This window comes from Pangasianodon hypophthalmus, chromosome 17 (assembly GCF_027358585.1).
Source record: "Pangasianodon hypophthalmus isolate fPanHyp1 chromosome 17, fPanHyp1.pri, whole genome shotgun sequence".
NCBI classification, from domain to species: Eukaryota; Metazoa; Chordata; class Actinopteri; order Siluriformes; family Pangasiidae; genus Pangasianodon; species Pangasianodon hypophthalmus.
In genome coordinates, this window is record NC_069726.1 from 17576519 (window position 1) to 17590462 (window position 13944).

At 36.4% G+C, this 13944-nt stretch overlaps 1 protein-coding gene across 1 annotated transcript in view; it reads left to right on the forward strand.

Moving 5' to 3' along the window:
- The window catches only part of plppr1 (phospholipid phosphatase related 1), a 41290-nt gene extending 30962 nt beyond the window's left edge, over positions 1-10328 (forward strand). Inside the window, exons 4-8 of the mRNA XM_026942846.3 lie at positions 3711-3843; positions 4862-5112; positions 6568-6744; positions 7001-7132; positions 9620-10328. Coding sequence (XP_026798647.1) covers positions 3711-3843; positions 4862-5112; positions 6568-6744; positions 7001-7132; positions 9620-9652 — 726 coding nt within the window. The 3' untranslated portion in view covers positions 9653-10328. The remainder of the gene's footprint in view (positions 1-3710; positions 3844-4861; positions 5113-6567; positions 6745-7000; positions 7133-9619) is intronic.
- Positions 10329-13944: the final 3616 nt, after the last annotated feature.

A 13944-nucleotide genomic window follows, 5' to 3' on the forward strand; every position in this document is an offset into this window, starting at 1 on the left:
ACTTTTCCTTTTGGAGTTTATCTTTGTAGATCAAGGTGAACCTCATTAACATGAAATTAAATCTGTTGGTTAGTCATTGTGCAATACTTTATAATTTTATATAATTTTATTTTTTACAACACCGTATTACTGTGATGTTCATATGTGCAATATTTTATAAATTTTATATAATTTTATATAATTTTATTTCTTTTATTATTCCTAAGGGTGTATATATAGTTATAGTTTTAACTTTTCTTTCTTCCTTCCTTTTCTTTCTTCCTGCACTTTAACTGTCTGTGAGCTGCTGTGATAAGTGAATTTCCCCACTGTGGGATCATTAAAGTTTATCTTATCTTATCTTATCTTATCTTATCTTATCTTATCTTATCTTATCTTATCTTATCTTTTCTTATCTTATTGGACAGTCTGTAATATGTTTCTTGCACATGTTATCAAAAGCAGTTTTGAACAAATCACATGACATTAAGCACAATACTGACTAATTGCTTTAGGTGGATTGAAATAACATGGATTGAAAAAAATTGGATTGGATTATTTTATAGTAATCAATTGTACATTGTAAATTGTTAGATTCTGGCCTTTATAACTTTCTGACTACAGCTGTAACTAAGGTTGATGTATCTGTTTATACCACAGCACTGCTGAATTCTCAGATTAGTGGTGATTCTTTTTCTCTAACAGCAGTTAATACGGTCATGTTTCTATAGTGACAACTAATTCACAAGGACAAGCACTCACATAATCTTAACCATTTAAACGTGTTTGAAAAGTATAAAGAAAAGAAAATGTATAATCGTTGACATGGTGAAGCTTTCTATAAGGAGATATTTATTATCATTTATGGAAGGAGTCTCCAGTGTCAGTGCTTTGTAACAGTCAGTTACAAGTTTTCCACCGCGGGAAAGTCTTTAGAGGACTTTCCAGTTTTATCTGTAACAAGCTGCTTGTCAGGGAAAAGGAGAGGCTGAGTATTTAATGAAGGAACAACTGTTTATAGCAGAAATGTAATGATAAGCAGATGAAAAGTATGATATCGTTCTTTAATAAATCAAATAATTGTAATCATTGGCAAATTGCTGTAGTATGAAAATAAAACATATACCATCTTATTGTTGATTATTTTTCTATAACAGCAGGCCCTGTCGTGTTTTATTTCTTACATAACTAATACCCATAGCTTGTCCTTGGTGCACTTGTCACCAAAAAAAACTGTCACCACTTAATTTTAAACTATATCATTCCTTAACAAAAAGCATAAAATCCTGGCTAAAGGTATGTACTGTATGCCTCATCATTGGAGCTGTGAGACATTTTTATTTTACTGTGTTAAGCCTAGAGCTGATGAAATGAGCTTTCATTAGGAGCACAGTGTGCTGCCCTCAGGAGTAAAAAATGCGTTAACGCCAGACTGGCTCGCAGAGCCCGCAGGTGCTTTCTCCACTAGCGCGGACTTTCTTGCCGTTCCATTCCTCTTGGCATAAATGCACTTAAGAGGTGGCCTTCTTTCTTCCTTTCACAACATGGTGGCTATAAAATCTTAGCTTTTTTTTGTTTATCAGCCTAACTTTCAGATAAACTTTCAGAATATTTCACCAATATTGGTGAAATATTCTGATTATGAATAGTTTAAAGAGACACACAGTCAGATGAAATATTTGGTTTGTGGGAATCCGATATATGAGGAAATTCCGGAGCTAGTGTTACATAAGTGTAAGTGGCGCAAGTAGTAAGTAATGTATGACAAAAGTGTAAGACAAAAACAAGGATGAAACTATAGTTTCAGTTAGTGATGCACGGAAATGAAAAATTCTTAGAACGTAGACAGATACTGAAAAAATCAAGCTAGATTTAAAATATATATATATATATATATATATATATATATATATATATATATATATATATATATATGTATATATATATATATATATATGTATATATATATATATATATATATATGTGTATATATATATATATATGTGTATATATATATATATATATATATGTATATATATATATATATATATATATATATTATTTATTGTTTATTATCTAGTTAAATTTATTTAATGTATTACATTTTCTTTAATGCATTTGTTTTATTTTATGTAGTGGAAATGTCTTGGGGGGAAAAACAGGTTAACGCTATCGGTTGAAATTTTCATCTGAATACACATTTTCAACTTTGGACATTTTCAGTCCAAATTTTTTGGTGACCAGTATTCTGATGTGACTTGTTTAGTTTTAATTTAAAAAAAAAAAACAAACAAGCAAACTAAAAAAACCCACAAGTGTAGCAGAATCTAATAAATTCTGAGGACGTTAGAGAAAATGGCAGCGCAGGCTAACTGCACAGAACAACAGAATAAGACAAATGGCGTAATATTGTTAAGCAGATCAGATTATTCACCAAATTTGATTCACACGATGGAAGCTGTCATGCCTCCACTTCTAGAATAAATAACATTTGATCTACACAACATGAGATTAAGGGATAAGGTTAAAGGAATGCTCCAGCATTTTGTTTTATTGTTGTTGTTGTTGTATTATTTTCCCTTTAATCTCCATTTACCGAAAATGTACAATTAATGTTTCTGGAAACCTGCTTACACAAAACTTACTTGTAATGAAATTCTAAGGACTGTCTTTTGAATAAATATCCAAAATATGCAACTATATTCTGAGAAGTTACAAACGTTCAATTTAGGATTAGACAGACCTGAGAGACCTCGCAGTAAAAAGGAATTCTGTTTACTTGTGCTTTTTTGTGGCTTTTGTCGTATCCATGTGCAGTCAAATTCACAAATTCTTTCCTCTGAAAAACTAGTCTAATCCATGAAAGGACAAAATATACAGGTTTACAGCTTATTTGGCAGAAAAATTCATTTAAGTATTGTACAAAAAAATGTTTAAACTGATTGGTGAGTGTGTTGATTAATCTTCTATAACAGCAGCTCCGATTAGTGCTCACATTTTAATGATATATACTAAGTGGTCTGTTTATATTAATGCTCTTGTTTTAATATGTCATTGTTTTTATAGTAACATCTTCCAGATAAATGGATAATAACAAATAAACGCATTTGTAAATAAGTTTACTGCGAGGAGACATTTTCAGCATTTAGCATTTTTAAAAGGAGTCTCCACTGTCAGCACTTTGTACCAGACAGAGGTAAAGCTGTAATCTGAAGTTTTCTGACAGTCTTCAGGACAGAGGGCTTTGCATTTTCTCAATAACATTACAACCTGCTTTTTTTGTCATTAACTTTAAGAGGAAGAAGAAGATACGTTGGTGAAGGAGCGGCTCTTTAGAACTGCTGTAACACAAGTGATAAGAGGAATAAAATCGTTTTACAGACTTTGCACAACATTAAATGGAACTATAAGTGGATATAATGTGCATGTCTTTCTCCTAATAAATTGAAATGTGCTATAAGCAGAATAAAACACTGGCCACATTGCACCACCTGGTCATTGATTATTTCCCTACAACCACACATCATGTCATGTTTTACTTCATCCATAATGACTGTCCTCTAGGTGTTTCTGGTCAAAAATCTTGTCTCTGGTAATCGCCGGTACTCTACAGATGTTGTGCATAGAGATGATGAAAGCTGCTACAGTACTCCATTAAGCACAGATACATATTTAAATATTTATTATTATTTTTTTAACTAATTGCCCATGTTATTCTTACTGGTGTGCAGATCTTCATTGGTGAGATCTCCATGTACATGATGAAATCCACAAGAGAGGCTCTCATTGCCCAGGAGAAGATGATTGTTACTGGAGAATGCTGCTACCTGAATCCACTCATTCGTAGGATCATCAGGTTTATCGGTGAGCCTCTTCTTTTGTGGTGTTGTTTGATGAGCTCCTTTTGAAAAATCGCCCTGAGGCAGAGAAGCACTGGTCAGCCTGAGGGCAGGAAAGACAGGAATACATGACCTTATCCGCTGCTCTGGTTTTTAATAGTGAGCAGGACTGCGTGGTTCTGACAGGGTTTACAGAATGAGTGGACGTTACATGAGGAAACATGAACACTGGCGCCATTAACGAAACATCACTGATTCTCAACGTCCAGTTTCCAAAATATCAATATTAATAAGAACAAAATGACCTTGAGTTTAATCCTGGTAAGGTTTTCTGGCATATCTGTTTTTCTCCTACTTGAGGAATATTGATAGGGAGTTTTTGATGTGGCTTCACGTCTTTAAAAAAAAAAAAAAAAAAAAAAAATCCGTCTCGGGTCTGGCTGAGAGAGCTTAGTCCTACAGCATTACTTGACCCTGGTGCATAATTCAGGAGAGACTCCGGTAATGATGTCCACTGAGGCTTGGTATTGCACTGATGTGGACCATTGTATTCAATTCTTTTCACTAGACACAGGGAATGGCTGAGCTTTTCGCTCTCCCCCTCTACATTTCTGTCCTTCTTCGGAGGTCGTAGTCATCAGTCGTCTATCTTCTAGCTCGTCGGCAGCATGCAGACAACGAGAAGCTCCACCAATTATCTCACATCTCTCATCGATATACAGTTTCATGCTGGAGCAAAGGCAGATAATGTCTTGCATCACAAGGTCAAAAAAATGAAAGAGTAGAGAAATGACTCTCTTAATGACTCTCTTCAATGCATGATTCTTGCCAGTCCTGCTTACATTTGGTTGCATGTTTAAATTTGCCCAGTGGGACAATACCATCTGATGAAACGAGAAAATCCAGGGAGGAATAAAAAAGCCTTGCCATCAGTAGATCTGCACATGTGCTTCCAAGAATCTCTAATCTGTTTGGCTGTGTTGCTCGAGTCCTGATTGAGAACAGCAAGACTTAATGAATGTGCTGGCGTTTTCCCACCACAGGTGTGTTTGCGTTTGGCCTGTTTGCGACAGACATCTTTGTGAACGCCGGGCAGGTGGTGACGGGCAGCTTGGCACCGTACTTCCTCACCGTCTGCCAGCCCAATTACACAGGCAACGAGTGCCGCCTTAACCACCAGTTCATCTCCAACGGCAACATCTGCACAGGGAACCGGGCGGTGGTGGAGCGAGCCAGGAGGTCCTTCCCGTCCAAAGACGCCTCGCTCAGCGTCTACTCAGCCGTCTATGTCACTGTAAGAGTCTCACGTTTCCTCCTTTTGGCATATGGCTCATTAGACTCTCATAGCTATTGAATCTGATTCATCAGAAGGTGTTGATTAATTTTCTAAAACAGCAGCTCTGACAGTAGTTCTGGCTACAAGACAAATCAAAGGTTTATGTAAATACACTTGTTCTAATAAGTTATCATTTCTAAAGTAACAACTTATCACAACGAATAAATTGGATTAAAAAGTGTCGTTATTTAACATGTTGGTGTGGTTACATTTTTTGGAAGAAGACATTTAACATTTACGGAAGGAGTCTACAGTGGCAGTGGGAAGTGGGAAGTCAGAGCTCAGAATTATGTCACTTTCAGTGCATTTGAGCTACAAAGTGGGGAGAAAAAAAAAAAAAAAAAAACACTGACACCTACATGACAACACATCTAGCCAGCTCACTCTGATGACTGATGTATATTTTCCTCCTCAAAACAGCAAACTGTACAATCAGTGTTATAGATTTAACAAGCAAATATGTATCTATATTGACTATATGATCTAAAGCAAATATTTGTATAGTATTTTACAGTATATCTCATTTAAAGGTAAGAAGATCTGTTTTATTTGCTGGTCATACTGTGAGCAGCCATGTTGATTTGACCTCACTTGCTGAACTCAGAGTACACAACACTATCCTGAGATCTGGAGTAGGAGTTTCGAGTTGAATGGGCATTTTCTTTTCTTTTTCTTTTTTTTTTTTTCCTGGTTGGAGTTCGGGAATTATGAGTTCCCTCTAGTTGAATGCAGCATTTGAGCTTTCTCGGTAACTTGACAAGCTGCATTTTTTTTTGTCTTATTAACTTCAAGAGATAAAAAGAGAGGCTGGTGAGAGAATGACTATTTATAACTTGTTATAACAAGAGGTAACAGGAACAAACTTGTTTTGTGGATGTTACATAACATTGGATATAACTACAAATTGATAAAAGGTATGATGTGCCATTTTTTAATATTATTAGGGTATATTTCTTGCACATTTAGAAAGCTAGATGCAAACTTAGTTTTTTTATCTGTTAATATTTTAACATGCGCTGTATTTTTACTTCGGGTGATGAAGGAAAATTTGCATGCAGCTGTATGTATTATGTTAATATTTGTGCTTGTATATTGATAAAGTAGTTGGTTTGGTAGATGTATCTGTGTTAGGCTGTTCTATTTCCTGCATGCAAGACTGCTGTGAAAATCCATGGCACTGCAGTAATCTTAAGTTACAATTCAGAAGAAATGACTCTGCGTGACCTGGATTAAAATGCTGTGCTGGGCATCTCCTTCTGGAAATACTTTTTTTTTTTTTTTTTTTTTTTTTAATTTGCTCCCACATAATTGAACATAATCTCTTTAAGCTGTATGCATTTACGTAGCAGGGAGAATCCTCCATGGTGTATGTGTCTGCGTGTCCGTGCTTGTGTACGTGAATGTGTGTTTCAGATGTACATCACGAGCACAATCAGGACGAAGAGCAGTCGTCTGGCAAAGCCTGTGCTGTGTTTGGGGACGCTGTGTGCTGCCTTTCTCACCGGCCTGAAGCGGGTGTCAGAATACCGTAATCACTGCTCGGATGTCGTCGCTGGCTTCATCCTGGGAGCCTCCATCGCTCTGTTTTTGGTCAGTCTGATGGTGCACGCTTAATTCATGACTAGACTTGTCGCAATTCTGAATAGCTGACTGATGATTGTGTAATACAAAAAGTCATGATTAACGTTTAATGTCTTTTATGTGTCTGCTTAAACTATAATGCTGCACATGACATTATAAAGAATAGTCATTTATCATTGTTGTTAATTACCGAAATCAAATGTCCCAAATAGTTAAATATGAATCAGGCATCACGACAAAACTTGATCAGTGTTTCGCTTTGCAGGGACTGTGTGTGGTGAATAACTTTAAAGGTGCTCACTCGACTCCTACCAAACGGAAGACGGAGGAATACCGCGGCCTCCCGCTCATGACGTTCCCCCGTGTGGAGAGCCCACTGGAGACCCTCAGCGCACAGGTAGAGCCTCCATCTCCATCATCACCATCTTCATACAAATAGAGGTGTAATTGATGTTGTAACAGTACAAACATTTGTCTTATTTATTCCTGCATGGGTGAATCTTGTTTTGATTCCTCCACATTCATCTTCTAGGCATGATTCATGATAGCTACGCCAGATCTGTTTGAAGCAGGGAGCATGGCGGAGGCGTATCGGACATGCTTGTTAAGAGATTATGTTTCATATGTCATGTTGTGAAGGATTTATATGCAATAAATTGCTCTAGGTTACAAGATTCATCCACCTAAATTCATGCCAGAGTGAAACTAAATCAATACTTGGCTCTACATCTGAATTATGTAATATGCATTTTATTTCACATAAGACTTATTCTACCTGTAAAACGGCACTCCAGGCTGCTATTTGTTATAGTCTAGTTTAGATTGTTTTTCAGGAAGTGTCAGTGCTGTATTGTTTCCTGAGCTGACAGTGCTGCTATTAATCCCTGTCAGACTTGGATAATACATTGCTGTATGCACACTTAAGAAGTCACACAGCAACATTTAATTCGAAATCCTTGTATTTCCCTTACGTTTTTATTTAAGTAGCTTTCATTTTTCTGTTCACTGTAATGGGATTCTATGGGATTCTTGGCACCAAGCTAACCTTAACTCCTGGGATAGCACATCTACCATAAAAACATTATTATTACATTGGGCATATTATAATTATTAGGTTAATGCATAAGTCTGAACATCTGCTACTGTGCAAAAATATGCTGTAGCTGGGATAAGTGATGTCAATATATAATATTGATATTGTGATAAATACTTAAGAAATAAGACACTCTGGGACATGCTGGTATAGCAAAATAATCAGTGACAAGGTGGTGTGATGTGGCCAATAACAGCATGTCCCCCCAAAGCGTTTTATTCCTCTTTATACTACAGCAGTTTAAACCACAGTGCTGTAAAGTGCTTGATTCTGATTGGTCAGAAAGTGTTGATTAATTTTCTATAAAAGCAGCTTGGACAGTAGCTATGGCTGTAAAATTGTATCTATTGTAAAACGTTATTGTTTTTAGAGTAGTGATTTACGTATGGCGGATGCGCCACAAAAATAGATTTAAAAAATGTTTGTGAATGTTGATATGGTTGAATTTTCTGTACAGAGATGTTTAAGTTTATCACAGGAGACTCCAGTTACAGCACTTTGTAAAAGTCACAGCACACTTCTTAGTAACAAGCTTTAACAAAAGTTTTTTGTTTTTTATTAACTTTTAAGAGAAAAAAGAAAATAACTATTAAGAGAAAAAAGAGAGGCTGGTGAGAGAATGACTGTTCATAGCGAACTAACATGTTTCTTGGACGTTACACATTAGCTGTAACTAAAAACTGATTAAGCATTTGACGTGTCGTTCTTTAATGCGAAACAAGTTAGTTCCTGTTATCACGTACATTATAGCAGCTATAAAGTCATTCCTTCATCAGCGTCTCTTTTTTCCTATTTCTTGAAGTTAATAAGACAGGAAAAAAACACAGCTGCTTGTTTAACAGAGAAAATGCAGAGCCCTCTGTGTCAGAAATGTAAAATTTCAGCTTTTTCTCTGACTGTTATGAGACTCCTTCTATAAATATTAAATGAACATCATCTTAGAGAAAACTTCACTATATCAACAATTACAGATGTTTTTAATCTGTTTATGTGGCATGTCTGCCATACCAGCCCCTGAGTACATTACTACTATAGAAACAATAACGTATTAGAATGAGCACATTAATATAAACCTTACAGCCAGAGCTACTGTTCAAGCTGCTGTTATAGAAAATTAGTCAATACCTTCTGACCAATCAGAATCAAGCGTTCAATAGCATTGTGGTTTAAATCACAGTATATGATGCTATTCATCTTGCTGCAAAGCACAGCTGCCCTAGTGTATATCTGCTAAATTGCTAAACTACAGCAGTTTAAAACATTGATGCCACCATTTTTATGATGAACAACCAGGAAATATAATCCTTCTTCTCTGAACTGATGTTGCCATCGCATGCAGTAGAGGAAATCCAACCAGACAGCTGTACTGAGAGCGAGTGAGAAAAACAGCCGCGCTGCTCACACACACAGCGGTATTTCTTTTTAATTTTGACAAACGCTGAAGGACACAAGCTCGTCATCCTAGCGCAGTTTGCGAACGGTCGTTACGGGAAATGCCCAGTGAAATGGAATTGGACGTGTGTGGTAAGCACTGTGGGGGACATCTTCCACACTGTCAGTGGTTCTTATCAGGACAAGCAAGATGGATGAAATAGGTGATTCAAGAAGAAATGGGGTCGAAGACGACGACATATCGCTTTCTCTTCTCATTGCATATTCTTTTTCTTCTGATTGATGTATTATCAGGGATCGAGGGAGCATCTAAGAGAAATTTAGTGCAATGTTCCACACCAAATGAAACTGTGTCCTTGATGTGTATCACCATGAATCTTTTTTTTTTTTTTCTTTCAGAACCATTCAGCATCCATGACTGAAGTGACTTGACTAAGGGGCCGGCACAGAGTCACCTTCACTTCACCTCAACACTTCTAGGCACAAGATGTTTTTGTACTGTCGCATACTGTAAAAAAAAAAAGAAAAGAAAAAAAAAGAAAAAAAAGACAAGAAATCAAAGAAAATAGTATTATGTTGGACCAAGTTAGAGGCAAATGTTTTGTACATTTTGTAAAACACAGTGCTGTAGCTTATCCTTCTGTTTTTTTTCTGATTCCACATCAGGAGTTACACTTTCCTCGTCATGTTCTACATCACAAAGTCAAATCAAGTCTATATATGATGTTACTCAACTATTGATGTTATGTGGTATTTGTACAAAGAATTACTTTATTCTTATTTTTTCCTGTCAATTTTTTGACAAAGATCATCTTTTTTGTATTATTTTTATCTGTATAAAGCATTTTGATCAACATTGCCTGCTGTTTCTCCAGGAATGTTTTTGGTATTCTTATTTTTTTTGATGTAATATAAAGATACACAATGAGTTGTGAAAAGCAGTTTTTTTTCCTAATGGCATCTTTAAAGTGTCATTACCACTGCATGAAAGTACACAGGCATTTGACGACGTTTCATTCTTGTGTATTGTTTTCCTTTTAAGGTTTCTTTTGAAATGCCAAATATATTTTTTTGATTTGTCTGTCAAATAAATAGTCTGTAGTTGAAAGCTTGGACTGTTTGATTTTTGAAGAACAGTTGATATCTGTGCATAAATAGGTATCATTTAGGTATCTATAGGTATCAGGTGTTAGACCTCTTGGATTTCATTTTTATTGGCTTTTGTTAAGTAAATGTTTGTCATGCAGATAATTCGGCAGAAAGTTGCAATAAGGACTCTGGGCTGATGGTTCTGATATAAAACAAACGAAAAAAAAAAAACGGTCATTTAAACCCTTCTTCAAATGTATTGAAATGGATCTGATAATACTTGCCTACACTGTACAACAGCATCAACTTTGCTGAGATGAGAACACGGTTTCCTTTCACAAGAAGTGATGAGTAATTCTACTGAAGGGCATTTCAGTAAGTTACAGTAATGATTAGGGATGTAACAGATGGATGACTTGGATTGATGCATTCATTTTACAGGCAACATTATTACAAATTATATTTGATTATGAAATATATTTGAATTATAATTGATTATTAATTGATCATTATCCAAAAATCAGACAACTAGTGTATAAAAATGTTCATATTTTAAAACTGATGTGTAAACAGGCTAGTACGGTGATTTGCCTGTGACACTCGTACTTCAAATATTCCTTCTCTACGTCATCATCATTTGTGAATTAGAAGCAGACTTGCCCAGACTTGCTCACATATTGATCTGAGGCTAATTGTATCGTATCATATGGAAGCCTGTAATCAGCATGGACTAATCATCAGCATGGCCTGTAAGTCTATTAACACTCAGTGTAAAGTTGTGTAAACAAGCTAGCAGTTGTTGCTTTACCAAACATTTGTCCAGTTCGCAAAGGTGCTTATTAACTAATTTTAGGTTTGCTTTTAGAAACAGCTGCCACCGCTGTGTGTGTAATTGCTTACTCCTAACTGTGGAAGCGTGAATAATGGCATTATCCAACACTTACATTACACCATTTAACCACTCCAGTTCTTCCTTCCACATTTTAGAAGCAGACAATGAAAGCCAAATAAATATACTTCATGATTACATTTTTTCTATTATTCCTAATGCATCACAACTTTACATCCAGATGTGTCTTTTTTTTTCCTTAAGAAATATTGCTTTATTTTGTGCTAATGTTAATATATGGTTTTCTCAACTATGTAGAGATCCAATAGGATACATGTAATTTCATCATGTGATTTAGAAGTCACTAATGGCTTGGCCAATTACATCACTTTGTTTATTTGAAGTTATTGGGTTCAGTGCAGAAGCCAGAAGTCTACTTAGCAAACATATCAGAGTGCCTGAAAGTGAAGAGAGAGGAAAGAGAAAGAATTGTACAGGGCAAAGGTTCCACTATTAGGTGTAGTTTTAATATCTGATCCTTCTGGCACCTTGTCTCCTTGCTCAACACCAAACTCTGGTAAATTGCAAACTATCCATAAATACTATAAATAGGTTAGCAAAGGCAAATGGTTTGGGATGTTTAATTCACCTACTAAATAGTTAGCTAATATGTGCAATTTATATATTGGTGTGTCTTCTTGTAGCTTAATTAAATACCAATATTTGCTTAGCAAAGGCATTCATTTGTTTGTTCAGGAGTAGTATTATAGCAGCTATCATTGTTGCATGTTAACTAAACCAAAATATTGCAGTGGGTTAAAAAAAAAAAAAAACCAACAACATTATTTGTGTCTGTGTAAATGACTAGTCATGCTAGGTTTCTGCTTTGCAATGATAGTGTTGGATGTTAATCCGGTGTAAAGAGTATAGTACTATGAGCCATAACAAGGCTGCTACACTGTACTACTCACTGTTTATGAGATATTAAAGTGTGGGAGTATATATGCTATGTGCAAATACATTTTTTTGAAAAGACAATGTAAAAAGGGCCCAAATGTAACGCCTCCACATGGGCACCACATAGTGGAAAACCCACGCCCCTGAATATAACCAGTCGTGATTAAGCAAAGCATTGTGGGATGTATGTAGGTAACAATGATTCACTAGAATCTATAGGACCACGACTTTATGTGCTCTCTCTCTCTTTTTATTTTTTTGCACTTGTTTACTGCAAACCCTACAAATGGCCCAGCAATAAAGAATAAAGACAAACATTTAGAGAATATTTAAACCTCAACTCTGTTTACTCTGAGTCTTACAACTCAAAGCTCAGTGTAGCCCAAAGGCTTTACTGCTAATTTCAGTGTGTCAGTCTTATTGTGTTGTTTACTGCACACTTTGGCAAAGTGACACTCTGACATACTGAATGAGAGATGAGCATGTACTAACTCTGCAACCTGACTAGGGTGTTCCTTACCGTTTGTTGAACAAGCACCCTCTTTTCAAATTATGGTCCTTACAGTGATAGTTACACTCCATATTACTACACTCCATACAAGAGGTGCTGCTGTGCCTTCAAGCTTAACCTTTTATAACATACCCAAGGGGATTAGTTCAATCTGATGCCTGTTTAACTACAGGGTTAAAATGGAAAGTGTGTATTATAGATACAGTAGATTGTTATGGCACTGAGAATCTATGCAGTGTCTATTGCACAGATGCTGCGATCTGTTTTAGCTACATTACATGGGCAAAAGTATGTGGACACCTGACCATCACACCTATATGTGCATATTCCAAAAATCATGGGCTTTAACACAGATTTAGTCCCCCTTTGCTGTTATAACAGCCTCCACTCTTCTGGTAAGGCTTTTCACTTGATATTGGAGCAGGGCTGTGGGGATTTGTGCCCATTCAGCCATAAGAGCATTAGTGAGGTTGGGCATTGATGTCAAGTGAGGAGGCCTGGGGTGTAGTCAGTGTTCAGATTCATCCCACGGTGTTCACTGAGGCTGAGCTCAGGGCTTGGGCCACTCAAATTCTTCCACATCAACCTTGGCAAACCATGTCTTTATGGACCTTGATTTGTGTACAGGGGCATTGTCATGCTGGAACAGTTCCACTGAAGGGAAATCTTAAATCTACAGCATACAGAGACATTCTAGACAATCGTGTGCTCCAAATTTGTGGCAACAGTTTGGGGAAGACCCACATAAGGGCATGATGAGGTCTCTGTTTATGCAACCAGCATCTGTATTGTATTCTGAATAAGATATTAACTACAACCATTAATTTCCTCTTCTTGTCTCTACTTGGATTGAAATCTGACTTTTGTATTACAAAAGATATGCAAATCAGCTAATAACACTTGACTTCCTGTGTCGTTCCATGTTTCCAGTTATTTAATGCAAAAGATGGTTTCTGCATCAAACGTTGTGATTTTGCATGGTGTGATTAATTCCCGTAATATAACCAATTTGTGTTGGGCCACGTGTTATTACGTAATACACAGGCTCCCAACTGTGATGCTGGAGTACCGCTTGTCCTGCATCAAACACACCTGATTCAACTAATCAGCTAATTAACATCCCTTCCTGAGTGAAAGTGCATGTGTTAGAGCAGGAAAACACTAAAATGTGCAGGACAGTGGGTACTCCAGGACCAGGGTTGGGAACCTATAATGTATATATTCACAATCTTATTCACAACAAGGGGCAATATAGTATAGCCAGTCCACCTACCAGCATATTTTGGGGAGATGGGGAAAACAGGAGAATCCTGAGAAAACCCACATGGACACAGAGAA